Source organism: Saccopteryx leptura, chromosome 6 (assembly GCF_036850995.1).
Source record: "Saccopteryx leptura isolate mSacLep1 chromosome 6, mSacLep1_pri_phased_curated, whole genome shotgun sequence".
NCBI lineage: Eukaryota > Metazoa > Chordata > Mammalia > Chiroptera > Emballonuridae > Saccopteryx > Saccopteryx leptura.
In genome coordinates this window covers 195,031,813-195,058,240 of record NC_089508.1, presented here as the reverse complement: position 1 = coordinate 195,058,240, position 26,428 = coordinate 195,031,813, and the positions used below count along the sequence as shown (strand labels likewise).

At 62.7% G+C, this 26,428-nt stretch overlaps 1 protein-coding gene across 5 annotated transcripts in view; it reads right to left on the bottom strand.

The window, feature by feature from the left end:
- MAD1L1 (mitotic arrest deficient 1 like 1) overlaps positions 1-26,428 on the bottom strand; it is a 318,931-nt gene that overhangs the window by 81,316 nt on the left and 211,187 nt on the right. For all 5 annotated transcript variants that reach the window (XM_066344271.1, XM_066344270.1, XM_066344272.1 and 2 more), the window contains 2 exons: positions 20,779-20,867; positions 7,090-7,180 (listed from right to left, as the gene is read on the bottom strand). In XM_066344271.1, coding sequence (XP_066200368.1) covers positions 7,090-7,180; positions 20,779-20,867 — 180 coding nt within the window. The remainder of the gene's footprint in view (positions 1-7,089; positions 7,181-20,778; positions 20,868-26,428) is intronic.

Sequence of the window (26,428 nt, the reverse complement as noted above, 5' to 3'; positions counted from 1 at the left end):
GATGTGAAAACCTAAAAATCAACAACTGCTTTGGTGAAAAACAAACAAACATAAAAACCTCAAGCAAAGTCAAAACACAAATGATACATTGTGAAAACATATTCACCACTCGAAACAAAAAGAGCCCAATTTCCTAACGTACAAAGACCCCAACACCACCAGCAAGAGGACCGTCGGCTTGAAAGTGGAGGAGACCATTGCACGTGTAAACACACTAAAAACCCTGTTCCCACAGAATACGAAAGGACTGAGGTTAAAGTACACCGAACCCCCCTTGTCGCCCGTGGGCCCAGAGGAACCTGAGTCTGCGTGCCCGCTGGCGAGGCGGTGGGCGGTGCCCACGGAGCCGGCCCAGTGCACCCTGCTCGGCCGGAGGTGCGCCTGGACGCGGGGACCTGCAGGTGGCCTGTGAGCCGGGCGCGTCTCTTCCTGCGGTCACCCTGCATGTGGCCCTGCACACGGGGACGGCTGCACGGCAGACACTCGCCACAGCCGGCCTGCGACCACAGCCGAGAGGATGAGAGGACGGCCACCTCCATCGGTGCCGGCTGGATAAAGGAAGGAATGAGGCGTGCCCGCAGGGAAGGCCTCGTGCCGACAGGAGAGAGAGCGCATGGACTCAGAGAGTGACAAGGACGAGGCGCAGAGCGTCTGAGAACAGGCTCTCCCCGAGGGAAGGGGGTGGGCGGTCAGGCACGCTGGGGAGAACTGCCCACCAGGGCAGCACGCTGCCCGCCCCAGGAGTCACACAGATGTGCGCGTCCACACACATATCTGACCCCAGTGCACCTCCGCAACGCTGGCTGGTGGCCAGGCCTGAGGCTGACGCTGCACAGGTGACCCAGACAAGGTCAGAGTTCACGGGTCAGACCCCACGGACCCCACCCGCAGGCCCTGGGATGTGGGCCTGATGACTCAGGGGTGGTGCCTGAGCCAGGCCCAGGGACAGGCGGGCACCCCAGACAGAGGGGGGCTGGGGGCTGGGGACTGTGGGGTGCAGGGCACACGGGAGGGGCGCTGGAAAGCCAGTGGGCTTTGTAAGGACCCCCTGCAGAGGGCGGGATGTGCCAGAGCTGCAGTCCGGGCCCACGGCTGGCGCACCGCGGAGGCCCCGAGGGCCAGTGCAGACGCGCGTGGGGAGCAGCCCCCCGGGCTGGCGACGGCCCGCTCACGCGGCCTGGCGCTTCTGTCTCGGGTACGGCCAGTGGCAGAGGGGCTGGACCAGCGTCCCCTGACAGCCAAAGGGGACAGGCCTCCAGACAGCCACTCAGGGGCCCATGAGGACTCTGTGCAGCCTGGCCTGGCTGGGGTCCTCACACAGACATGTCAGCAGCGCGTGGTCTTGACTTCCCACAGCTCTGGTTTCTCCACAATGGTGGTGGGGGGCGGCCTTGTCTGGGGTCCTCACACAGACACGTCAGCAGCGCGTGGTCTCGACTTCCCACAGCTCTGGTTTCTCCACGATGGTGGTGGGGGTGGGGGGGCGGCCTTGTCTGGGGTCCTCACCCAGACACACCAGCAGCGCGTGGTCTCGACCTCCCACAGCTCTGGTTTCTCCACGATGGTGGTGATGATGGTGGGGGGGCGGCCTTGTCTGGGGTCCTCACCCAGACACGTCAGCAGCGCGTGGTCTCGACTTCCCACAGCTCTGGTTTCTCCATGATGGTGGTGGGGGCGGGGGTGGGGGGGCAGCCTTGTCTGGGGTCCTCACCCAGACACGTCAGGCTTTCGGGCAGACTTGGGGCTAAGGGGGCAGGGGCGGGCCTGGACCTCTGCAGGGGAGACGGAGGCCCTGCTGGCTGCAGGGAGCTGGGACGTGACTGTCACCTCCCGCCACGTGGCTGCTTCCCTGGCACCGTGGGATGACGGCACCCCTTCTGGGGTCTGTGAGCACTGGGTGAAGATGCCCAGCAGGGTCAGGCTGTATGGCGCCCACTGCACGTGGCCAACCAGGAGCGTGCCCAGGGTCACCCAGAAGGAGGCACACAGTGAACATTGGTGCTGGCCCTGCGGTACAGCTGCGGCCGTCAGTGAGCTCTGGGCATTACCCTGGGGCTTGAGCCCCTCTTGCCCACCGAGGGGACACAGTCTCCCAGCAGAACGAGCTCTGGGGCATGACCAAGCCAGGCGGTGCCCAGCACCACGGCTGTGGGTTCTGCCTCCTCCAGGAGCAACGCCCAGAGAACATTCCAGAACTGTAGGCAGTGGACTATCGAGACAGCAGTCCAGTGCCCCGTCTGGTCGGGGCAGGAAGTGCACAGGGCCTGGCAGCAGCTGGAGGCCCCATAGGGCCATCCCCCAGAGGGTCTGCGGGGCAGAGAGCAGGCCAGCGCCGGGCTCAGGGTTCTGGCAGGTGGGAACGGGAGGGGGGAGGAAAGTGGGGTCCAAGGAGTGACAAGTGTGCCCCGGGGCCGCAGGCTGGACAGCAGGGACCAGGGGGCTCAGGGGCTGTCACAGCACCGATGGGGTGAGGGCACTGAGGTGGGGGGCAGGGCGATGTCCCCCAACACCATATTCACAAAGGAGAAGGTGGTGGGGGCTGGGAGTGTCTGGATTAGACAGCGCTTCTTGCTGGTGACGCAGGGACAGGAGCGGGGACAGTCTGCACGGGCACTGTGAGCTTTCTGCTCTCAGGGAACCCAGCAATTTTCTACCCACTCCGTTTCCAAAAGAGTTACATTCATTTAAAATGTCACTGGGCTGCAGTCGGGTCCCGTTCCGGAGTGCACTGCAGGCTGGCTGGGCAGGCAGGCCTCGTGGGGACGCTGCCACGCGGGGCCACCCACGCCAGCCACCGGCCAGCTTGCACAAGCAGTGCGCTGGACAGCTCTGAGGGACAGCGGGAGTGGGCTCAGACCCCACTGACGAATCCTGCTTAATTACATGCGTGCTGAAGCATTTAGAGGGAAGGGTACAGATGTTCACAATTTCCTTTAAAATGCATAAGAAAATTTTGAAAGGATGAGTAGATGGTGAGGGGTGGACGGATGCGGCACAGGCAACCGCAGCGAAGCGTCCATGACAGGACGGGCGGTGGGCAGATGGGAAACTCTCTCAACTCTGCCGTCGTGTGCGAACATCTGCTCGCAGGATGCTGGGGAGAGTCCAGCAGGCTCTACCGATGGCACTGGACCTGGCACAGCCCCCGGGGGTGGTGGGCTGGGGGGTCCTCACCCGCTGGAAGGCCGCGTCCAACCAGGTCCAGCTGCCCAATGGGCAAACGTCTGCCAGGCCCAGAGCTGTGTGCATCTGACTCTGGGGACTCCACACCTCAGGTGCTCCAGGGGCCTGCGGCCAGGACAGTCCCACACGTGGCCCACAGGAAACAGCGTGGGACACCGTGTGTCATCGTCACGCTGGGGCGCGGAGACAGCGCAGGTGTCCTGCGGCGGCAGCAGAGGCCGTGCCCTCCCCGGGGTGGCTGTCCCCTGCGGGCTGTCCTCTGGGCGCTCCTGACAGAGGCTGTGCCCTCCCCCGGGGCACTGTCCCCTGCGGGCTGTGCCCTGGGCGCCCCTGACAGAGGCTGTGCCCTCCCCTGGGGCACTGTGCCCTGCGGACTGTCCCCTGGGCACTCCTGACAGAGGCCGTGCCCTCCCCGGGGGTGGCTGTGTCCTGCGGGCTGTCCCCTGGGCTCCCCTGACAGGCCGGCAGAAGAGTGAGTGTGTCATCTCTGTGCTCCAAGGAGCAGACCGCGACCAGGGCCACCGCGGGAGAGGGACAAGCCCGCACCGGGCCCCGTGCCCACCACCACCAGGAGGGTGGTGGTCAGTCTGTCTGACGAAGGGCACGTGCTCCCCCCACTGCTGTTCTGCAACCGTATTCCTGGTCCTGGGAGGTCGAGGCCAGAGGGGAGGGAGAGGAAAAGGACCAAGGGCAGGAGGGAGGTGGGGGGCCCAGGCGGTCACCTCCAAGCCACCGGCTCAGAGACAGCTGGACCGAGAGGACAGGACCACTGGGAAAGGCTGAATGGACTGGGGAGTCTGTGGGACTGGGGTGGGGGGTGAGTCCTGGGGCCCAAGGAATGCATTTCCCATCGTTTCCACGAGTTCACTCAGGGAGGGTCCGTCCTCAGCCCTGACCCCCGCAGCCTCACCACGGGGCCCGGCGGTTTGCTCAGCTGTCTGTTTGAGAAAATGTTCAGATTCCATTCTCCCTCTGAAAAGGTGTGTGTTAGTCACTCATGTGTTGGCCAACGGTGGGTCTCAGTTTCCCCGTCTCTAAGTGGGGGCCCCAGGCCACCTGTCCTCCCGACGGCTGGCAGGAGGCCCACCTCCTGGAGCCACATCAGAGACAGCCGCCCGGCGAGTGCGGGTCAGCGCAGCACCGCGGGGAGACCCACACAGACCATGCACCACGGAGGAGCGTGAGCCTCCCGGGGCCGGCCCGGTGCCGGCCCGGTGCCGCATGAGCACACAGCTCCGAGCCGTAACTGGAGCTGTTTCCTCCCTACCCAGCTGTGAGCTAATTACAAGAAGTTCTAACTAGTGAGCGCCCTCTCCAAGCATATGTTCCCAATTATGTCAAACCGCAGCTGATTTTAATCAATCTTCCTTGAAGCGCCCGACTTGAAGACTCCTCCAGAGGGAGGGGAGGAGAGGGGCGTTCGCCGAAGAACACTCGAGCGCGTGGCGGACGCGCACCCCGCCTGCAGAGCTAGAGGCCACAGGCCCCCACCGCCTCCCGCTCTGGCTCTGCGGCCACACTGCGGCCACGGCCGGGGAGAGCGCAGCAGGAGTGCTGCGGCCAGGCCACCTGGGGGCATCGCTGCCGTCCGCTGCTTCCCAGGCCCGGGGACGGAGGGGGTGGGCACGAGGCCTCTGTCCTCACGATGGGAAAGGCAGAAGTGGCCACAGATGGACCTCAGCATTGTGGGCCAGGTGTGGAGGCTGACATGGCCTGTCACCCTCACAGCCCGTGTGGATGCGCTGGGGGCTCAGAGCTCAGAGCCCGGGCGTGCTGAGACCACCCAGCCCCAGGGGCAGGGCCGGGCTCCTGCTGACGTCTGAGCCTCAGATGCTTAAGCCCCACGGAACCCCATTTCCACAAGCCTGTCGCTCACATGCCCACTTCTCTGCTGCCCAGGCGGCTCCCCGAACCGGTCACAAGTCCGTACTTGTCCCTCGGCCACCCACAACGACCGGTCGTCCACTCTGCGCCTCAGCCTCGGGCCCTGCCTGCCTCGCCCGGGCGGGTCCTGGAGGTCTCCCTCCCCCAGAAGCAGGAAAGACCCCCTGAGGCCCGACCACGGGGGGCCTGGGCAGCCCTCAGTGGGGGTCTCAGGCTCGACTGAAGAGCCAGGAAGCGTCGCCGCCCGTCTGACGCGGTGCTGCTGACCGGCGGGCAGGAGGGCGGGCGGGCGGGTGGGGATGCACCTGCCAACAGCCCGGCTCTCCCAACTGAGAACCGCAGCCCAATTAGACGCTGTGAGATGACAGGTCCCAGAGCTGAGCGCCGGCCGACCGCGGCTCACCGCGCCTGGCTTTATCCAAGTTGTCACTTCCACCATCTCCAGGAATTGGTAATAAAAACGAGATTTGATTTACCTCTAATAGGTGTCAAGATAAAATCAATGGTCTGTCCAAAACGCGGGTGATGGCAACCCCGTGGGCGTCCTGCCGTGGAGCGGTTCAGACGGGAGGACAGGAACGGGAAAGCAAAGCTAAAGCCAACCGTGTGAACCAGCGACTTTACCTCCAGTCTGCGGACTGGCCCCCCAGAAAGCCCATGCCAGTCCGCGGGAGAGTTCACCACCCTGATGCCATCTGAAGATTGCAGACCCGAGGATCTGAGTAGAATTCGTTTATGCTTGGGGCGAGCTCTGCCTTAATGCTCCCCAAAATGGTTCTCCTTTGTCCACCTGTCCCCGTGTCTAAAGGCTGAACACCACTGATGTCCACGGCAGTTTGACTAATGACTGCAGTGCTGGGGTACAGGCTTGAACACAACCCCATCCACACCAAGAAGACCTCCTTCCCCGGGCCCACCGCCCACCAGCACGGGCACACACGCGGCGAAGCGGACACACAGACGCGGGCTCTGGGGGGCCCGGACGGCGTGGCCCCAGGCGGGCGCCCTCTGTGGGCTCTGGGGGTCAGGACGGTGTGGCCCGGGGCGGGTGCCCTCTGTGGGCTCTGGACGGCGTGGCCCCAGGTGGGCGCCCTCTGGGGGCTCTGGGGGTCAGGACGGTGTGGCCCGGGGCGGGTGCCCTCTGTGGGCTCTGGACGGCGTGGCCCCAGGTGGGCGCCCTCTGGGGGCTCTGGGGGTCAGGACGGCGTGGCCTGGGGCGGGTGCCCTCTATGGGCTCTGGGGGCCTGGACGGCGTGGCCCTGGGGTGGGCGCCCTCTGTGGGCTCTGGGGGTCAGGACGGCGTGGCCTGGGGCGGGTGCCCTCTGTGGGCTCTGGGGGTCAGGACGGTGTGGCCCCAGGTGGACGCCCTCTGTGGGCTCTGGGGGTCAGGACGGCGTGGCCTGGGGTGGGCGCCCTCTGTGGGCTCTGGGGGTCAGGACGGCGTGGCCTGGGGTGGGCGCCCTCTGTGGGCTCTGGGGGTCAGGACGGTGTGGCCCCAGGTGGACGCCCTCTGTGGGCTCTGGGGGTCAGGACGGCGTGGCCCGGGGCAGGCGCCCTCTATGGGCTCTGGGGGTCAGGACGGCGTGGCCTGGGGTGGGCGCCCTCTGTGGGCTCTGGGGGTCAGGACGGCGTGGCCCGGGGCGGGTGCCCTCTGTGGGCTCTGGGGGGTCAGGACGGCGTGGCCCCAGGTGGACGCCCTCTGTGGGCTCTGGGGGTCAGGACGGTGTGGCCCGGGGCAGGCGCCCTCTGTGGGCTCTGGGGGTCAGGACGGTGTGGCCCGGGGCAGGCGCCCTCTATGGGCTCTGGGGGGTCAGGACGGTGTGGCCCGGGGCGAGTGCCCTCTGTGGGCTCTGGGGGGTCAGGACGGCGTGGCCCCAGGTGGACGCCCTCTGTGGGCTCTGGGAGGCATGCGCACAGTCAGCAGGGGAGGGGGTGAGTGGGTCCCGGGTGGGGTTCAGCCTGAGCCAGAGAGCGGGACGCCCCGGGTGCGGGAGGAGACACGAGGCCCGGGAGCCGCCCTACCTGCAGGGTGAGGTGCTCGAGCTGCGTCTCCAGCTCCCTCTTGTCCTCCTCCAGACGCCGCCGCTCCGCTTCCAGCTCCTCGATCTTCAGCCTGCAAGGAGAGGGGACCTGACAGGACAGCGCACGGCCCCCGGGAGAGGCCCTGCGCTCAGGGGAGGGGAGAGGTGGTGGGTGAGGCCACGGGTCTGTTCCCAAACACACAGGCGTGGACCTGTGACACTGGTTAGGACATTTACACACACGTGACAGCACCCGAGCAGGGTGTCAGGGTGCAGCCCACGTACCCCTTACAGAGACGACCAGACGGGGAGGGAGCCCTGCCCCCCACGGAGCCAGAGGGGGGACAGGCAGAAGCCCATGCGAGGGTGGCCGCGTCCTGCAGAGGACGCCAAGACTCCAGAGGACGGCTGGGTCGTCTCCAGACACGCTGGGGACGGGGGCGTGTGCAGGAGACCCAGGCGCGGGCAGAGGCGGCTCTGGGCGACGGTGCCGAGTCCCTGCCCGGGCGGCGAGCGGCCCAGAGGCCGGGCAGAGGCGTCCCTGTGAGGCAGGAGGGCTGTGCTCTGCGGGACAGGGCGGACAGGTGCCCGTGAGGCCCCCTGTGGCTGCAGACGTGCTCACAGCACTGCTGTCCCTCCTGCTGAGAGAGCGGAGCCACACACAACGCTCGTCTGCGCATGCAGAGCAGGATGCTGCCCCTCGTCCCTCAGGCAGGGCTGCCTGGTGAGAGAGAGTGCACGCGAATGTGCGTGCGCACACGTGGACGCATACACGCCGGTGAGTGTGAGTGCACGAGTGTGCGTGTGGAGAAATCGGCTAGGCACGGGTGGCTGCCACCTGGCCACACCCCCACGACGAGCACACCAGCAGCCCGCAGCTCTGAGAGGAGGACGCTCGCCTCCCTGAGCTCCTCCCAGGTGCTAAAGGAGCCTCTGGCCCAAGATGCCACTGTCCACACTGGGTGCCCGCTGGTCCCAAAGCCCTGCTGGCCTCGCCCAGAGAGGCCCCGACAGCCCACTCGGAGCTCAGCCACTGCCACATGGTCACTGTGTCATCTACGTCCCCTCTGTCGGACGGCCTGCTCTGCATCTCCAGCACTGAGCAGAGTGCTGGGCTCCCCACAGACACGGTGACCATGTCCATAAACAAAGGCCGGCCCTGCAGTGGACAGGAGTGCAGAGAGGTTGACGGCTCTTTACAGAATCAAAACCATCCGAAATGAACAGTGGGTGATATAGAAGGGGGGGCAGGGGGAGAGGAGGGGAGGAGGGGAGGGGGCAGGAGGAGGGGAGGGGAGGGGGCAGGAGGAGGGGAGGAGGGGAGGAGGGGAGGGGGGAGGGGGCAGGAGGGAGGAGGGGAGGAGGGGAGGAGGGGAGGGGGCAGGAGGGGAGGAGGGGAGGGGGCAGGAGGGGAGGAGGGAAGGAGGGGAGGGGCAGAGAGGGAGGGGCCCAAGTGGCCACATCAGCACCGGAGCGGTACCAGACACTTTATGCCACACAGAAGAGGGGAGATGACATCAACCAAGGAGACCCACAGCCCTATTTGTATTTGCTCCTAAAAGCAGAGCTTCAAAGTACACGAAGAAAAACCCGACAGAACTGGGGAGAAACAGACAAGCCCAGGCGTGGCCGGGCGCTTTCACGCCTCTCTAACGAGCAGAACGTGTCGGAAGGAAGGACGCAGGGTTCCCTCAGACACCAGCCCCGTGGACACTGGCTGGACATTCCCAGGGCACGGCCGCTTCTGCGCAGACGCGGCTCAGGCTCGGGTGCGGCTTCCCCGAGGCAGAGCATGCTCCTGGGACGCGGACTGAACCTGGACACGGTTCTCAGATTGAAACGATACAAACTACGTTTACCGACCACAGTGGAATTAGACCAGGTATCAGGAGGAGAGGAAAATCTCCAAGCATCTGGAAACGTCACACACGGTTTCAGGAAGACTCATAAAAGCTAGAGAATGTCTCTAACTCAATGGAAATGAAAACACAACTTACCAAGACCTCTGGGGTGCACGTGAGGCCACGCTTAGAGAAGTCTGTAGCCTTAAACGCTTATATTAGAATATAAGACCTCAGATCCATAATCTAAGCTTCTGCCTCAAACTAGAAAAGAAGGGGAAAAACACACTCGAAGCAAGGAGAGAGAAAAACATAGTAAAAGCAGAAATCAAAGAAATTAGAAACAAAACAAGGAGAAAAATGGAAGAAACCAAACACTGGGTTTTTTTTAAAAGACAAACTGTAACCCCTAGCACGACTGCTACGAGAAGAGAGGAGACCCCGAGTGTCAGGTCAGGAGTGAGGGTCCCACTGCAGACCCACAAACAAAGGAGCGGCAGGGACAGCCCCCCCCCACCCCCCAGCCAGACAGCTCTGACATAAGTAACTCTGGTGCAAAGCCCACGATCCACCCACGTCCACCTGGGATAAAACACACACCGTGAGTATTGACAACAAACACTAAACAAGTCGGCGCGTTAGTGTAAAACCTTCTGTAACAGAACTATCCAGGCCTGGACGGTTTAACTGGGTATAAAATTTAAAGACGAGAGAATGATAATTCTACACGGTCTCTTCCAGAAGAGGTAAGAGAAAGGAGCACCCCCAGGTCCCTCATGAGCCAGACAAGGACAGGACAGTGAAACTACAGGCCAACGTCCCTCATGAACATGGATACAAAAGTCACGAACAAGACATCAGCAGGTTGAATCCTGTATATATGTACCAAGAACAATGTGTGTTTTGTTTTTTGGGGTTTTTTTTTTGTATTTTTCTGAAACTGGAAACGGGGAGAAACAGTCAGACAGACTCCCGCATGCGCCCGACCGGGATCCACCCAGCACACCCACCAGAGGCGACACTCTGCTCACCAGGGGATGATGCTCTGCCCCTCCGGGGCGTCGCTCTGCTGTGACCAGAGCCACTCTAGCGCCTGGGGCAGAGGCCAAGGAGCCATCCCCAGCGCCCGGGCCATCTTTGCTCCAATGGAGCTTTGGCTGCGGGAGAGGAAGAGAGAGACAGAGAGGAAGGAGGGGGGGGGGGTGGAGAAGCAAATGGGTGCTTCTCCTGTGTGCCCTGGCCGGGAATCGAACCCAGGACTTCTGCATGCCAGGCCGACGCTCTACCACTGAGCCAACCGGCCAGGGCCAAGAACAATGTGTTTTGATGATGGAAGTTTTATGTCAGGATGTCAGTCTTTCAATACTGAAAAATAATCCAATGTCACCTACCATACTGAAAGTCTAAAGGGAAAAAACCCACATGATCATATTAATCTATTCAAGGAAGAAAAGGATTTGAGAAAATTAAACATCCTTTCATGATAAATCGAGAAGAGATGGGAACTTGTACATCACAATGAAGACATTACAAAAACCTTCAGCAAACTTCATTCTTCTTTTTTTTTTTTTTGACAGAGTCAGAGAGAGAGTCAGAGAGAGGGACAGACAGACAGGAAGGGAGAGAGATGAGAAGCAGCAATTCTTTGTTGTGGCACCTCAATTGTTCATTGATTGCTTTCTCATATGTGCCTTGACTGTGGGGCTACAGCAGAGCAAATGACCCCTTGCTCAAGCCAGTGACCTTGGGTCCAAGCTGGTGAGCTTTTGCTCAAACCAGATGAGCCTGCACTCAAGCTGGTGACCTTGGGGTTTTGAACCTGGGTCCTTCTGCATCCCAGTCCGATGCTCTATCCACTGCGCCACCGCCTGGTCAGGCGAGCAAACATCATTCTCAATGGAAGCGTGAGTGCCCCTCGCCCCGAGACCAGGACCCAGGCAGAGACTCCTGCCCCTCCTCCCCCTTCTCACCGCACCCAAGGGCATCGCTGGCATAGGACACAAGGAAAAGAGACCACTTGGAAAACAAGACATAAAACTGACCGAGTTTATAAACAACAGAGTATCTGTAGAAAATTCCAAGAAATCAACCAAAAATGAGGACTGAGACACTCTCACAGAACTATGTAAATTTAGTCAGGATGCAGGACCCGAGATGGAGCACTAAGTCAGTCACGTCTACGTGATAACAAAATAACAGTCAACCAAAACGGAACAACACTTACAACCGACATAAAAAGACACACTCAGGTGTAGATCAGATGAGACACCGAATCTGCACCCTGAAAGTAAAAACGCTGCAGAGAGAAATCAGAGCTGTGGGCACACAGAGAGACGAACCATGTTCATGGAGCAGACGACTCTCACAGCAGGAACTGGAAGGCGCTCTTCCCAGACGCGAGTCGACTCGACACAGCACCCAGCAACACCCCAGCAGGGCTCTTTGCAGACAGACAGACTGATTCTTAGACTCACATGGAAAAACAAAAGGACTAAAACGGCTAAATGATTTTGAAAAAAACAGGAGTGAAATCAGAGAAATCACAGGAACAGGTTTTGAAACGGACCACAAGGCCACAGCAGCGGAGACAGTGGCTAGACCCTCAGACCGGCCTGGCACGGGGAGTCCAGGGACAGGGACGCAGGACCCACGGACTTCTGACGGGCACAGGAGCAGCTCGTCACCACACGCGGTGCTGGAGCAACCACACACCTTAGGAAAAAAATAAAACAGAAATAAATCCTGACCCCAACCTCACAGCTTACACAAACATTCCCCTGAACACGGACTAGAGGCTGACGTGTAAGATGTGAAACTACAGAACTTTCAGAAAACAAGCATGGGCGAAGCTCTTTGATGCTTGGGGTTAGGCAGGGAGTTCTCAGACTCACAGCTAAAGAAAAGGGTTCCCCATCAAGGAAAAAATGGGTAAATTGGACTTGATCAAAATTAGCGACTTTGGTGCGTGAAGCACATTGATAAGAGGGTGAAGGACAAGGGACGGACTAAGAGAAACATACGCGGGACAAGCAGACGTCCAGAGTGCACAAAACGTGCAGAATTCAAGTAAAAAGAAACAAAGCAGCTGGGTGGAAGACCGGGACAGCCACCCCCCGGGGGACAGGCAGATGACACGGTGCCCAGGAGCCGGTGGGAAGCAGGTGAAAACCGTGGAGAGGTTACGACACACCCAGCATGCCCGGCGTGGCGAGGACGGGTGTGGAGAAGCCAAGCCCTCGCGGTTCTCATCCAAACCGCTTCCCAAAGCTCCCCCTGGGCGGGCACTGGCCTAGGAACCCCACCGGATCTCCCGGAACCCTGAGCTCCGGTGCGTGCCGCTGTCGGCACCGTCGGCACAGGGGTGCACGGCAGCCCCAGGCGTTAAGAGCACCGGTGTCCTCCAACACGGGCACGGACCAACAAACACGCAGGCGCCTGCAGGCCTGGTGCTTCCAGCTTGGCCTTGGCTCCCGGCTGCCTCTGTACGCAGAGCGCCGCCGCCACGTGACCTGCCCGGTGCCACGCAGGGAGTGCCGAAGACGTGCGTGAGGACCCGGGTCTGGGCCCTCCCTGTCCTCCCTCCGGGAAGCACTGCGCCCCTTCCCCTCAGAAGGCTCCCTAGCCGTGCTCTCCGGGTAGGTCTGTTGGTGACAAATGGCCTTAGTTTTACTCCGCCTGACAATGTCCTGATTTCCCCCTCGTCCCCGAAGGATGTTTTCACTGGCTGACAGCTCCCTGCTCTCGGAACTTGAAAAATGCAGTGCGCTTCGCGGGCTTCCGTGGTTGCAGATGAGAAATCCGCTGTCACTCAGATCGGTGTTCCCTGCAGATAAAACAGTGTTTCTCCCGGCTCCTTTCAAGATTTCTTCTTCATCTCGAACTTTCAGAAGATTAATTAGCAGGTGTCACGGTGTGGGCTTCTCCAGTTTTCGACAGTGTGGGGGTCACTCTGCTTCCAAAACCTGTAGGTGTATGCCCGTCACCAAATTTGGGAAATTTCCAGCCATGACTTCTTCAGATGCCTCTCCTTGCCCTCCGGGGACTCTAATTAGATGGCCGTCCGTGTTCTGTCACCGAGCTGCTGACCTGAGCCCTCTTCTCGGGTGTTTGATTCCCATTCTGATGAGGTGGTTTCTATCGATCCGTCTTGGAGTTCACGCCTCTCCCCTCCGGTCTGCCGCTGAACAAGCCAGAGCCCTCCTTTTCTTTACGTGTGGCCCAGGCCTACAGTTTCTGTTTGGGCCTTTCCAAAAAATTATTTTTCTTTAATTTCTTTGTTGAGGTTTCCATTCTCTCCTGTGCTGGCCGTGGAGTCACGGCTGTTTGCTGAAGCAGTTTCATGATGCTGCCTCCCCACTCCTGTCAGATAGCTCTACCCCCTGACGATGGTCCCCTCCCTCCCACCCCTGTCAGGTAGCTCTACCCCCTGACGATGCTCCCCTCCCTCCCCACCGCTGTCAGGTAGCTCTACCCCCTGACAATGCTCCCCTCCCTCCCCACCCTGTCAGGTAGCTCTACCCCCTGACGAGGGTCCCCTCCCTCCCCGACCCTGTCAGGTAGCTCTACCCCCTGACGAGGGTCCCCTCCCTCCCCACCCCTGTCAAGTAGCTCTACCCCCTGACGAGGGTCCCCTCCCTCCCCGTCCCTGTCAGGTAGCTCTACCCCCTGACGATGCTCCCCTCCCTCCCCGTCCCTGTCAGGTAGCTCTACCCCCTGATGATGGTCCCCTCCCTCCCCGTCCCTGTCAGGTAGCTCTGCCCCCTGACAATGGTCCCCTCCCTCCCCGCCCCTGTCAGGTAGCTCTACTCCCTGATGATGCTCCCCTCCCTCCCCGCCCCTGTCAGGTAGCTCTACCCCCTGACGATGGTCCCCTCCTGCAGCTGGGGCCGCCTGCCCCCCACACCAGGAGAGAGTCTCGCTGGACCCCGACACTGAGCCTTACACCGTGAGGTCTGCACCCTCCAGGACCTGCTCCTGGCAGTGGTCCCCTGCGCCGGTGGGAGCTGTGCCCGGGGCCCTGCAGACAGAGGGGTGCACGCCGGGCTCCCCACTGGCCTCACTGAACCAGCGACAGGAATGAGGGCCACCTCACTGCCACGAGGGGGGCGGGAGCTTTCTGCTGAGTCTCTGACTCTGGGTGACAAGCCCCCATCTGCTTTGGCCCTTGGATGCCGCCCCCTCGGGGTGGGGCTCAGGACCCCCTCACTCACTGACACCCCTGCGGCCAGGAAATCAAGAGCGGTGAGTGCACCCTCCGAGCAGGGCACAGGGGGCTGGCGCCCGCTCGGTCCGGCTGGCACTCCAGGACGTGGGCACAGCTGCTCAGAGGGCTGGGCGGGCTGACCCAGCCAACACTGCTGACCGCGGCTGCCTGCGCCTGGGGGCCGGAGGGAGGGGACCGCTGGAGCCGTGTGCGTGAGCACCTGCTGCAGCTCCACGTCCAGCCCAGGGGCGCAGTGGCCCTCGAGCTTGGGACCCCCATGCAGACCGCCCGCTCCTGACCTCCCAGGGCGCCCTGGCTGCTAGGGCAGCAGAGTGTGCAGTCGTGAGCAGGGGGGCCTGGAGGACCACTCCCCTGGCCAAGGACGGAAGGTGAAGACCCTCATGCCGCCTCCCCATCTCCTGCAGCCTCCCAGAGGCTCACCCTCTGCAGACGGCAACCTGCCCAGTGAGCAGGGCTCAGGGACGTGTCCATGGCACTGAGAGCCCAGAGGCTGCCAGCACCCACGCTCCCCAGACAGGCGTCTCCCCAGAGACGCGCCCAGGCCAGCCGGAAGGCCAGCTGCTGGCAGGTCCTGAAGCCCCACCAGGTCCACCTGCAGAGAAACTGCAGAGCAAAGCCCACCCTGCGCCTCCCCAGGGAGCACTTCTGGTAAGACGAGCGGATGTCCTCAACCACCACACCCTGGGCGGCATCCGGGTGGGAGCCGGTGGTCTGAGCCTCCACATGGACACAACACCCCTTGGAGGAAACAGATGACATGGAGAAAACCTTGGAAAGTCAGTTACTGTATCAAAGAGACAGTGAGCAGGCTGTGTTCCCAAACCAGCAGCCAGTGTTTCACATATAAAAGAACAAAGAACAACAGAAACCGCAGGAAACAAAACAGAAAAGCAGAAATCAAGTAAGGCTGATAAAGTTGAGAAAATTTTACAGAAATTGGAACAAAATGACGGAAAATAGGATAGAAATGTTTTTAAAACAGAAGTAATTCAGGAAGTTCAACATCCAAATAATAGTTTTAGAAAGAACAGAAAATGGGAGAGAAAAAATGATCAACGAATAATGCAGGAGACTGTGAAGGCTGAGATAGCAGACAGAGGCCGACCGACCCCCAGCACCGCGCAGGCAGACCCACCGCGCGGGCAGACCCACCGCGCAGGCAGACCCACCGCACGGGCAGACCCACCGCGCGTGCAGACCCCCCGCGCGGGCAGAGCCCCCGCGCGCGCAGACCCACCGCGCGGGCAGACCCACCGCGCGGGCAGACCCCCCGCGCGCGCAGACCCCCCGCGCGGGCAGACCCCCCGCGCGCGCAGACCCCCCGCGCAGGCAGACCCCCCGCGCGCGCAGACCCCCCGCGCGGGCAGACCCACCGCGCGGGCAGACCCACCGCGCGCGCAGACCCCCCGCGCAGGCAGACCCCCCGCGCGCGCGGACCCACCGCGCGGGCAGACCCACCGCGCGGGCAGACCCACCGCGCGGGCAGACCCCCCGCGCGGGCAGACCCACCGCGCGGGCAGACCCACCGCGCGGGCAGACCCACCGCGCGGGCAGACCCCCCGCGCGGGCAGACCCCCCGCGCGCGCAGACCCCCCGCGCGGGCAGACCCACCGCGCGGGCAGACCCACCGCGCGCGCAGACCCCCCGCGCGGGCAGACCCCCCCGCGCGGGCAGACCCACCGCGCGCGCAGACCCCCCGCGCAGGCAGACCCCCCGCGCGCGCAGACCCACCGCGCGGGCAGACCCACCGCGCGGGCAGACCCACCGCGCGCGCAGAGCCCCCGCGCAGGCAGACCCCCCGCGCGCGCGGACCCACCGCACGGCTGCGCGGTTCAGAACACGGGAGGAGAAGCCCCTGGGACTGAGGGGCAGGACCAGCCCAGGCGAGGGACCCGGGTCTGAAGGGCTTTCTCAGGCATGACGCCCCCCAGCCCCACGCGGAGTCAAGTAGGAGGAACAGGGGGACGTCATCACGCAGGGGCAGGGGCTGCTCCATCCTGTGGTGCCCAGGGCGGGGGCGCCAGTCGTTACTGGCCGCAGGCAGTGGATCAGGGCATTGCTCAGGGTGCCCTGCAGCCCCCTACGGAGCTGCTGGTGGGGAGTGTGGGGCTGAGACAGCTCCCGAGGGCCCCGGCCTCCTGTCACACCTGAGGCACCGGTGCTGGCTGCTGGCCGGGAGCTCACGGCCGGGGCCCTCGGGACAGAAGCACTGAGGTGTGAGCTGTCCCGATGACCGGGCACTGAGGTCCGGGGACCCAGGCCCAGGCAGCCGCAGGTGTGAGACACGGGGAGGCATGTGCTGCTCCCGGGGCTGGTCGAGCAGGGACTGGGCAGCCCCCCCGTCCCACAGTGCCCAGGTCTCGGCCCCACCAATCGCCCTGGGGGCCCAGGGGCAGCTGTGCTGATGGCAGGTCAGGGTGGACAGGACGCCAGTTACAGTAGAAAGCCCTGGAACAGCTGAAGACTAAGAGCCTAACACTGGCGGTCTGGAAGGAGTGCGCGTGGGACCGCAGGACACCAGGCCTCGTCCTCTGGGGGGACGTCCGAGCCCTGAAGCAGGGGCTCTGCAGGACTGGGAGTGGTGGTGGAGCGGGCACTGGGGGCATGGGTGGGCACTGGGGGCATGGGCGGGCACTGGGGGCATGGGCAGGCACTGGGGGCATGGGCAGGCACTGGGGGCATGGGCGGGCACTGGGGGCATGGGCGGGCACTGGGGGCATGGGTGGGCACTGGGGGCATGGGCGGGCACTGGGGGCATGGGCAGGCACTGGCACGTCCCCGCTACAGAGCACAGACGGTGGCGGACGGGGATCCCTCAGCCATGGACTAATCCAGACGGGGGTCCCTCAGCCTCGACTGCTCCGGACGGGGGTCCCTCAGCCTCGACTGCTCCGGACGGGGGTCCCTCAGCCTCGACTGCTCCAGACGGGGGTCCCTCAGCCTCGGACTGCTCTGGACGGGGGTCCCTCAGCCTCGACTGCTCCGGACGGGGGTCCCTCAGCCTCGACTGCTCCGGACGGGGGTCCCTCAGCCTCGACTGCTCCAGACGGGGGTCCCTCAGCCTCGGACTGCTCTGGACGGGGGTCCCTCAGCCTCGACTGCTCCGGACGGGGGTCCCTCAGCCTCGACTGCTCCGGACGGGGGTCCCTCAGCCTCAGACTGCTCCGGACGGGGTCCCTCAGCCTTGGACTGCCCAGATGGGGGTCCCTCAGCCATGGCACCCACATCTGCACCGAAGTCCTGTGTTGGTCACTGAAGGTGATGCTCGGTACACGCAAGTTCACATGTGCACGGTTGATAGATCAGCACATTAATGAAGCACACACTCGACACACAACGGCTGCACAACCGACCCTCACGTGCGTGTGTGACTGGCAGCAGCCCCCCCCTGGGGAGAAGCCAGGACCCCCGGGCTGCCTGCTGCTGCAGAAACACGGCTCTGATCGGAGAATTTTAGAAACATCTGCGCAAAAAGCACTTCACGCCTCGCAGGAGGAGACGGGCAGGGACTAGAGACACTCGGTGCTCGTTCACGGGAAAACTGCGAAGCCTCCCCCTCCTCGGGGCGCAGCGGCTGTGGGGAGGGAGACAGCGGAGGCCTGAGGTCTCCCAGGGAGGGGCTGCAGCAGGAAGGAAGGGCATCCCTGCGCGGGGCATCTCTCCTCAGGGTGGGGTCCCCTCTCCAGCCCCCCTAAATCCAAAGGGCTGCCTCTCATGGGCCTGTGTGGTCTCCCAGAAAAGCCAAGTGCTGCACTTGAAACAGCACATACCTCGGGTGCCGCGCCCGCAGCTATTGTCACCACTGCGTGACAGAGGGAAGCTGGGGCACAGTGACACAGCTGAACACTTCCCCTGTGCTGCGCTGGGCTCCCCAAACATGCACAAGAAAGGGGGGAGTGCAGGAGGAGCTGTGGGAGGGGGCGCTAGGAAGACGGGGCACCTGGAGGCTTTGTGGGCGAGACAGACAGGGACACAGGGGCACAGGAGCTGAAGCCGGCCGGGAGGGAGGTCGCCTGCACGCCCTGCCCGGGGTCCTGCCGCCGTGCCGGGGCCCCTGCCAGGGCTGAGGGCCACCAGACGGGACAGTGGGCGTGAGTGGCCGGACTCCAGTGGGGGTGGCGTGTGGCTTCTCTGGTCAAGGCGTTTACACAAACGTCGGCGGGGCTGCCACTAATTAGCAGTCTCCCCTTCCACGGCCGCACGCCCTGGCCCTGTCGGTGGGGACAGGCGGCTTTGATCTGCAGGTAAGGGGACTGTCACAGAGACCTTGTCTTAGATTTTACATAATAAGCAGAGGTGACTAAACCCAAAGCATGCCAACCCACACCACAGGACACACGCCTGGCCACGCTCACGCCACCCTGGCCGAGACGGTCTGAGAGCCTGGGCGCCGTGGGCAGCGGGCAGCGTGGGGGGCACCAGAGCCGCGGGTGCCCGGGCCGTGGCGGGCTCCGTGGGAAGGATGAACACCACGCCCGCCACGCAGGGCCGGCTCTCACACCCTCCCCCTCCTGACACATGACATTGCAGCCACACAGCCGAGGGACAGGGTCCACACGCCTCACCACGTGCCTCACCGGGCACTCGAGGCTGTGAAGCCCCAGGCCGAGGCCTTGCTCGAGCCCCACCTGCCCGGAGAGCCCCCCACGCTGCGCCTCGCGCCCAGCATCACGACCCGCCCGAAGCCAGCTCCCCGCGGCCCCCACCGCACCGACAGCCAGAACTGTCTGCACCCCTGGACTGCGGCTGCTCCAGACGCCGGGGCTCAGGAGGGCTTTCTTCTCTCTGCAACTGCGCAGCGGCCCTGGGCTGGGGACCGCTGGTCACCCTCGCCAAGTTCCCCCTCCACACCCCAACCCTGGGCAGCCAGGCTGCTAAGCTGCAAGTGGGACCACGTCACTCCTGCTCTGACGCCTGTGCAGGTGCCCACGGCTCTCAGGAGCCAGGCCACCTCCCTGCCGGGCCTCAAGGACCTGGCCTGCCCCCTGCTCCTGCTGGGCCTCCCCTGCGACCCGGCCCCTTCCTCCCACCACAGGTCCTCACACACGGCCTCCTCTGCCCCCACGCCCCCGTCTGAGGCCATCACCAGAGAAGGGGTGTCTGCTCGGGCTGCCGCTCCGGGGGTGGCCCTCCTCTGGAACGGGTCCTGAACAAGCGCACAGGCCCGGGCGGCCCGGAGACAGCCCGCCGGGCGGAGGGCGCTGCTGGCAGCAGACAGGTCCCTGCAGGAGGCACAGGGGCCGGAGTCCTCCGCCCTCTCCTGAGCCCCGGGGATGCTGAGGGGCCTGGCTGTCCCTGCGGCTGGAGGAAGGACGCTGACACAAGGCCAGCCCAGCGGGGACAGGCCTCCCTGCAGAGAAGCAGCTGAGCGGGCGGGTGGACCGAAGAAGAAAGTGCCTGGGAGGTGGAGGAGGGTGAGGGCTGGCAGAGGGGACGGACGGCAGAGGGACGGACGGCAGAGGGGACGGAGGCAGAGGGACGGACGGCAGAGGGACGGAGGGCAGGGGGACGGACGGCAGAGGGACGGAGGGCAGGGGGACGGACGGCAGAGGGGACAGACGGCAGAGGGACAGACGGCAGAGGGACAGACGGCATGGGGACAGACGGCAGAGGGACGGACGGCAGAGGGACGGACGGCAGAGGGGACGGACAGCAGGGGGACGGACGGCAGAGGGGACGGACGGCAGAGGGCAGGGGGGATGGACGGCAGAGGGACGGACGGCAGAGGGCAGGGGGGATGGACGGCAGAGGGACGGACGGCAGAGGGCAGGGGGGATGGACGGCAGAGGGACGGACGGCAGAGGGCAGGGGGGATGGACGGCAGAGGGACGGACGGCAGAGGGCAGGGGGGATGGACGGCAGAGGGACGGACGGCAGAGGGGACGGACGGCAGAGGGCAGGGGGGATGGACGGCAGAGGGACGGACGGCAGAGGGCAGGGGGGACGGACGGCAGGGGGGACGGACGGCAGAGGGCAGGGGGGATGGACGGCAGGGGGGACGGACGGCAGAGGGCAGGGGGGACGGACGGTAGAGGGGACGGACGGCAGAGGGGACGGACGGCAGGGGGACGGACGGCAGAGGGCAGGGGGGATGGACGGCAGGGGGGACGGACGGCAGAGGGCAGGGGGGACGGACGGCAGAGGGGACGGACGGTAGAGGGGACGGACGGCAGAGGGGACGGATGGCAGGGGGACGGACGGCAGAGGGGATGGACGGCAGAGGGCAGGGGGGATGGACGGCAGAGGGACGGACGGCAGAGGGCAGGGGGGACGGACGGCAGGGGGGACGGACGGCAGAGGGCAGGGGGGATGGACGGCAGGGGGGACGGACGGCAGAGGGCAGGGGGGATGGACGGCAGGGGGGACGGACGGCAGAGGGCAGGGGGGACGGACGGCAGAGGGGACGGACGGTAGAGGGGACGGACGGCAGAGGGGACGGACGGCAGAGGGGACGGACGGCAGAGGGGACGGACGGCAGAGGGGATGGACGGCAAAGGGGATGGAGGGACGGACGGCAGAGGGGACGGACGGCAAAGGGGATGGAGGGACGGATGGCAGAGGGGACGGACGGCAAAGGGGATGGAGGGATGGACGGCAGAGGGGACGGACGGCAGAGGGGACGTACCTGAGCTCGCTGGCCTCCTCCCGGGACAGCAGGGCGCTCTGCTCGGCGGGGCCCGACTGGGACCGCAACACCTTCAGCTCCATCTCGAGCTGCAAGGAAACGGCACAGGTCAGCGGAGGGCGCGTGGGGCCGGCAGCCTCCTCTCTGGCCAGCCTGGACATCCAGAGGGTGCTGAGGCCCCAGACCCTCCCGCGGTTCAGCTGTGCAAATCCACGGCCTACTCTTCTCAGCCCCGGCTCCAGACAAAGAGGCGGCCATTCTGGGCGTGCCCTGGGGGGTCGGAGTCTGAGGGGTGACGCCGCGGGTGGAAAGGACTGTCCACGGGCAGTCTCTCCTCACAGTCTCTCCTCACAGTCTCTTCACACAGTCTCTCCACACAGTCTCTCCACACACAGTCTCTCCACGCGCAGTCTCTCCACGCGCAGTGCCGCGGGGGCTTGCACAGCGTGGTGGTTCATCTGCTCCATCAGATCCGCTGCAGGACGACGGGCAATGCCCGGACGGCCTGGAGAAAAGGTGGACGTGAAGCCACGCTAACAAACCTGGCAGGGCGGCGGGGGTCTGGATGCCTGCAAGGCCAGTAGCTGCGGCCACCGACACAGCCGCCTGGCCCGTGCAGGTTCGCACTGGATTCGGACAGACGGTGATGAAACAATGGAGCCAAGAACTTTAGCTTTAATCCTAGCTTTAATTCTAGCTCGCACCCGGTGGGTGAGAAATACACACAGTGGGAAAACACTTCCCTTTCCATTCAGGGCTCCCAAAGCCACTGACTCATCCGAGTTTCCTAGAATCAAAGGTTTCTACCTCACCAGCCTTATTCACCTCTGTTCGCCATCTCCTTCTCTCTGCACAAACTCTGCACAAACTGGCTTCTCCTTCAGCACTCTGCCATCTTGGCTGCTTCTCCTCTCCTCCACGTGGCCTTTCTCTGCTTTCCTTTCTCTACTCTCCGTTATAGTGTAGAAATCAAAACCTTTAATCCAATATACAAATAAGGAAGTCTCTGATACAAAGTCACTTATCTGAGGCATAATGGGATTCCTCATGAAAGTGCACCACCTGCTATCATGCAACAGTCAAGGGTGAGGGGAAAAGCTTCGTGTTGAGAAGATCTTAGTATTAAAAGGGTGGGAAAGGCTTAGTCTTAAAACTACGCCTTAGGCTACAAGGACCTTGCCTGCTTACAGCCTGTCCCCCACACCCAATGCAAACTATAAGCAAGCAAACATATATCATATTTATAAACTTACTTGACCAACAGAGCCAGACGAAAGGGAGCAGGGAACAGAAGCCCACCCTGGGGTCCCAGGTGCAGGGGGACTCAGGTCAGGGCCCTCCCAGGACAGAGCCTGCCTGGTGGGGGTGGGGCAGCGTCCCCAGGCCTGGCCGTCCCGGGCTTCGAAGTCCCCCCACCCTGACGCAGACTGAAAACCACTGCTCCGAGGGGCTGGGGACTCAGGTCAGGGCCCTCCCAGGACGGAGCCTGTCTGGTGGGGGTGGGGCAGCGTCCCCAGGCCTGGCCGTCCCGGGCTTCGAAGTCCCCCCACCCTGACGCAGACTGAAAACCACTGCTCCGAGGGGCTGGGGACTCAGGTCAGGGCCCTCCCAGGACGGAGCCTGTCTGGTGGGGGTGGGGCAGCGTCCCCAGGCCTGGCCGTCCCGGGCTTCGAAGTCCCCCCACCCTGACACAGACTGAAAACCACTGCTCCGAGGGGCTGGCTCGGCGGCCAGGCGGACGCGCAGCAGCCCTGTCAGCAGTCGTGGGGGGACGGCAGGAGCGGTGACTTCGTGACGACTTTATGATACCCTGTCTGTTTATAATGCCTCTTCCTGAGTATTTATAGGTTTTAATTCCCTAGAAAATTATTATTACAATTCATAACTCTCTTTATAGAACTCCTGCAGAAGTCGTAATTCTCTTTAGATTTATTTTTGTTCTCTTTCCTTCTGAGGCGGTGCTCACACACGGTCAGGCCGAGGACCGCGCCAGGCGTCCACGCCCGTGGGGTGGGGCCCCGCCCACAGAGAGCCGCGTCCTCGGTGCCTGGACTTGCAGGCACGCCCCTCCGTCAGCAACTCCGTGGCAATCACTCTTCCTTCTCATTCTGGGTGGGAGGCTGGCTATTAATTTTTTACTGGGAGGGTGAATAATTCATGTTTTACTGGTTTTCTTTCAAAGCGCAGGCATTTGGATTTATTTATCGTTTCCACCATTTTTCACTTTCTCATTAACTCCTGCTTTGATCTTTACAAATTCCTACCTTTGCTGTGCTTGGCCTGTTTTGTTTTCCTTTTTGGAGTTCCCGGGCTGGTGGTTAACCTGAGCATCCTCCTTCTCTGCTGTTCGAGAGAATGAATATTTAAACCCGGGTTTTCCCTCTGAGCGCGGCCATGGCTGTGTCCACGGGCTCCCAGGGGCAGTGTCTTCGTCACGGTCACTGTCTGGGTTTGGGGAGCACTTTTCGGTCACTGTCTGGGTTTGGGGCGCACTTGGGCACTGCGTTTACTCTTTGGCCCCCAAACTGTTTAAGACAGAGATTTCTGTTCTGCTTGTGTTTCTATTTCTTTTCTTTTTTAATTTCAAAGTATTAGGAGCTTTTTCTTTTTCTGGATTTGTTCCTTTTTTAAAATTTTTATTCTTGATTTTTGAGAAAGAGGAAGGGAGGGAGAAACACTGATTTGTTTTTCCACTTCATTTCTCTTTTTAAGTGAGAGGAGGGGAGACAGTGAGACAGACTTCCGCGTGCAGCCCGACCGGGATCCACCCGGCACGCCCCAAATCAGCCGAGCCATGACTGAGAAAGAGGGGATCAGACCCAGGACGCCCGCGGCCAACGCTGTGTCCACTGAGCCAACTGGCCAGGGCCTGGACGGCCTCTTCAGAGGCCCTGCTGCATGACTCACAGCCAGAGTCCTGCCCTAGGACGACGCTGGAGCAGACGAACCCCCAGCAGAAGGACGGCAGTGGCGGGGTGCTGGGCACGAGGTGTGGCCAGGACAGGATGGGGCCGGGGGCCTGGGGCCGCCGCTGTGGAAATAGCCATTGCTCACACTGCCCTGACCATCTGCCTGCTTCACTTCCAAACTGCAGCGAGGGGCTCACCCTGCCCACTGCCCATCCCCGAAGCTAATACACACATTGCTATTCCTTTCTCGGGCTCCTCTCCTGAATTAAGAGGCATAATTACCAGCAGCGCCTGCTCCAAACGAGCCAAGCGCCTGGGGGGCTGGGGCTGCTGCTCGGACCGGCTGTCCCCTCCTCCCAGCCCTGTCTGAGCCCTGCTCCTTATTCTGCAGGCGAGACCGCTGTGGCCAAGGAGGCTGCCATTCCTCCAAAGCCAGTGGACTCCCCGCTCCGAGGGCTCCACACCCACCGCCAAACAGACCGTGGGGCCGAGGCAGTGCTGCTGAGGGCCGGGAAGTGGTCATCTCAGGCCTGGACGAGGATCCTGCCCAGCTCTAGCTATGAGGGAGGCGGGTGTTGGAAAGGACGGCCCTGTCTGGGGACCTGGCTGGCCGAGCTGAGCTGACCGTGTCCTGACGGCACAGAAACAGGGCAGGAGCTCGGGCCACAGCCCCGCGCCGCACGCGTCCCGAAGGCCACACAGGACACGACACTCTGGGCCCCTCCTCTCCACTCTCCGCAGGGCAGGCATACCTGAGTCACCAGGCGGCACGAGCAGAGGCAGGTGGCCGGTGGCTGAAGCCAGACAGGGTCTGCCTGCCCACACGGGAAGCCGAGCTCGGACGGCCTCCAGGCGGCAGAGCCGGCCAGCGCGGGACGGCGGGGGTTTCGACCACCTGCCTCCGCTGTTCCGTTCTCACCTAACAGTAAGAAATGCTGAAGACATCGGCCTCCTGCCCGGAGCCCAGGCCAGCACCCCCGCCTCGTGGGCTACCCGGGGGGCCTCTGCTCTAACAGCAGGCCAGGCTCACGGCCACACTGGCCACGCCGGGCGTCCCCTCGCCTGCAGCGTGAACAACAGGTGGTCGGTCCTGCTGCCACAGGGCCCCGTGTGGGGAGCTCTGCAGAGGCCACGCCCACAGTCCCCTGCCCCCCCCCCCCACTGCTCTGCCTCGGGCCCCAGCGGGCACGGACAGTGCTGGTCAGTGCTGGTCAGTGTTTGCGGAATCGCTGGATGAACGTGGGTGTTCTCGAGGCTCTGCTCTGGGGGCCGGGCCCGCCTCTACTGACATTTAAAGAAGGAAGAAGGGCTCCAAGAGGACTATGAGCAAGTGTCCACCAACAAATTACATAACCCCGGGGAAATACATTCCTAAAAACATACGAACCACCAGAACTGACTCAAGAAGAAATAGAAAATATGAACAGACCCACAACAAATAAAGAGACTCAACCAGTAATCGAAAATCTCCCAACAAAGAAATGTCCAGGGGCCCTGGCCGGTTGGCTCAGCGGTAGAGCGTCGGCCTGGCATGCGGGGGACCCAGGTTCGATTCCCGGCCAGGGCACATGGGAGAGGCGCCCATTTGCTTCTCCCCCCCCCCTTCCTCTCTGTCTCTCTCTTCCCCTCCCGCAGCCAAGGCTCCATTGGAGCAAAGATGGCCCGGGTGCTGGGGATAGTTCCTTGGCCTCTGCCCCAGGCGCTAGAGTGGCTCTGGTCACAGCAGAGTGACTTCCCGGAGGGGCAGAGCATTGCCCCCTGGTGGGCGTGCCGGGTGGATCCCGGTCGGGCGCATGCGGGAGTCTGTCTGACTGTCTCTCCCCATTTCCAGCTTCAGAAAAATACAAAAAAAAAAAAAAATGTCCAGGGTCCGAGCTGGGTGGTTCAATGGACAGAGCATTGTCCCAGCGTGCCGAGGTCTTGGGTTTAATCCCTGGTCAGAGCATGTCCAAGAAGCAGTCAGCGAGCACAACTAAATGGAACAACTAAGTGAAACAATGAACTGATGCTTCTCTCTCTCTCTCTAACCTCCCTCCCCTCCCCTTCTCTCTCTCTCTCTCTTTCTCAACAGAAAATTTAAAAAGGGAAAAGAGAAATGTCCCGAGCCAGATGGCTTCATGGTTGAATGCGACCAACTGTTTAAAGATTAGCACCAATCCTTCCTACATCTCCCAGACACTCAGGAGGCTGGAATGCTTCTTCACTCTTCCCGTGGGGCCAGCACGACTCACCCCGAAGCCAGAGACAAGACGTCCCCTGAACAGGAAGCGGAGACCAACAACCTGCAGGACGCAGTGCGTGAACCCTCAGTGTGACGGCGGCCCGGAGAAGAGCAGACACAGCTGCTGTGGGTCTGACCAGGAGCCAGGGCTCAGCACACACCACCTTTCAAAGTGAAGTCAAAATGGATCAAAGCCTGGATGTTAAGAGTGGACACTGTGAAACTCTTAGAGGAAAACGAAAGAGTAAATCTTGACCTGGGTTTGGGGCCGGTTTCTGAGCAACGACCCTGAAGCACAAGTGGCACAAGGCAGCAGCAGACAAAGGGGCCTCGGCACAGCGACTGCGTCCACCCCCAGAGACACTGTGGGCACAGGGGACTGCGTCCACCCCCAGAGACACTGTGGGCACAGGGGACTGCGTCCACCCTCAGAGACACCGTGGGCACAGGGGACTGCGTCCACCCCCAGAGACACCGTGGGCACAGGGGACTGCGTCCACCCCCCAGAGACACCGTGGGC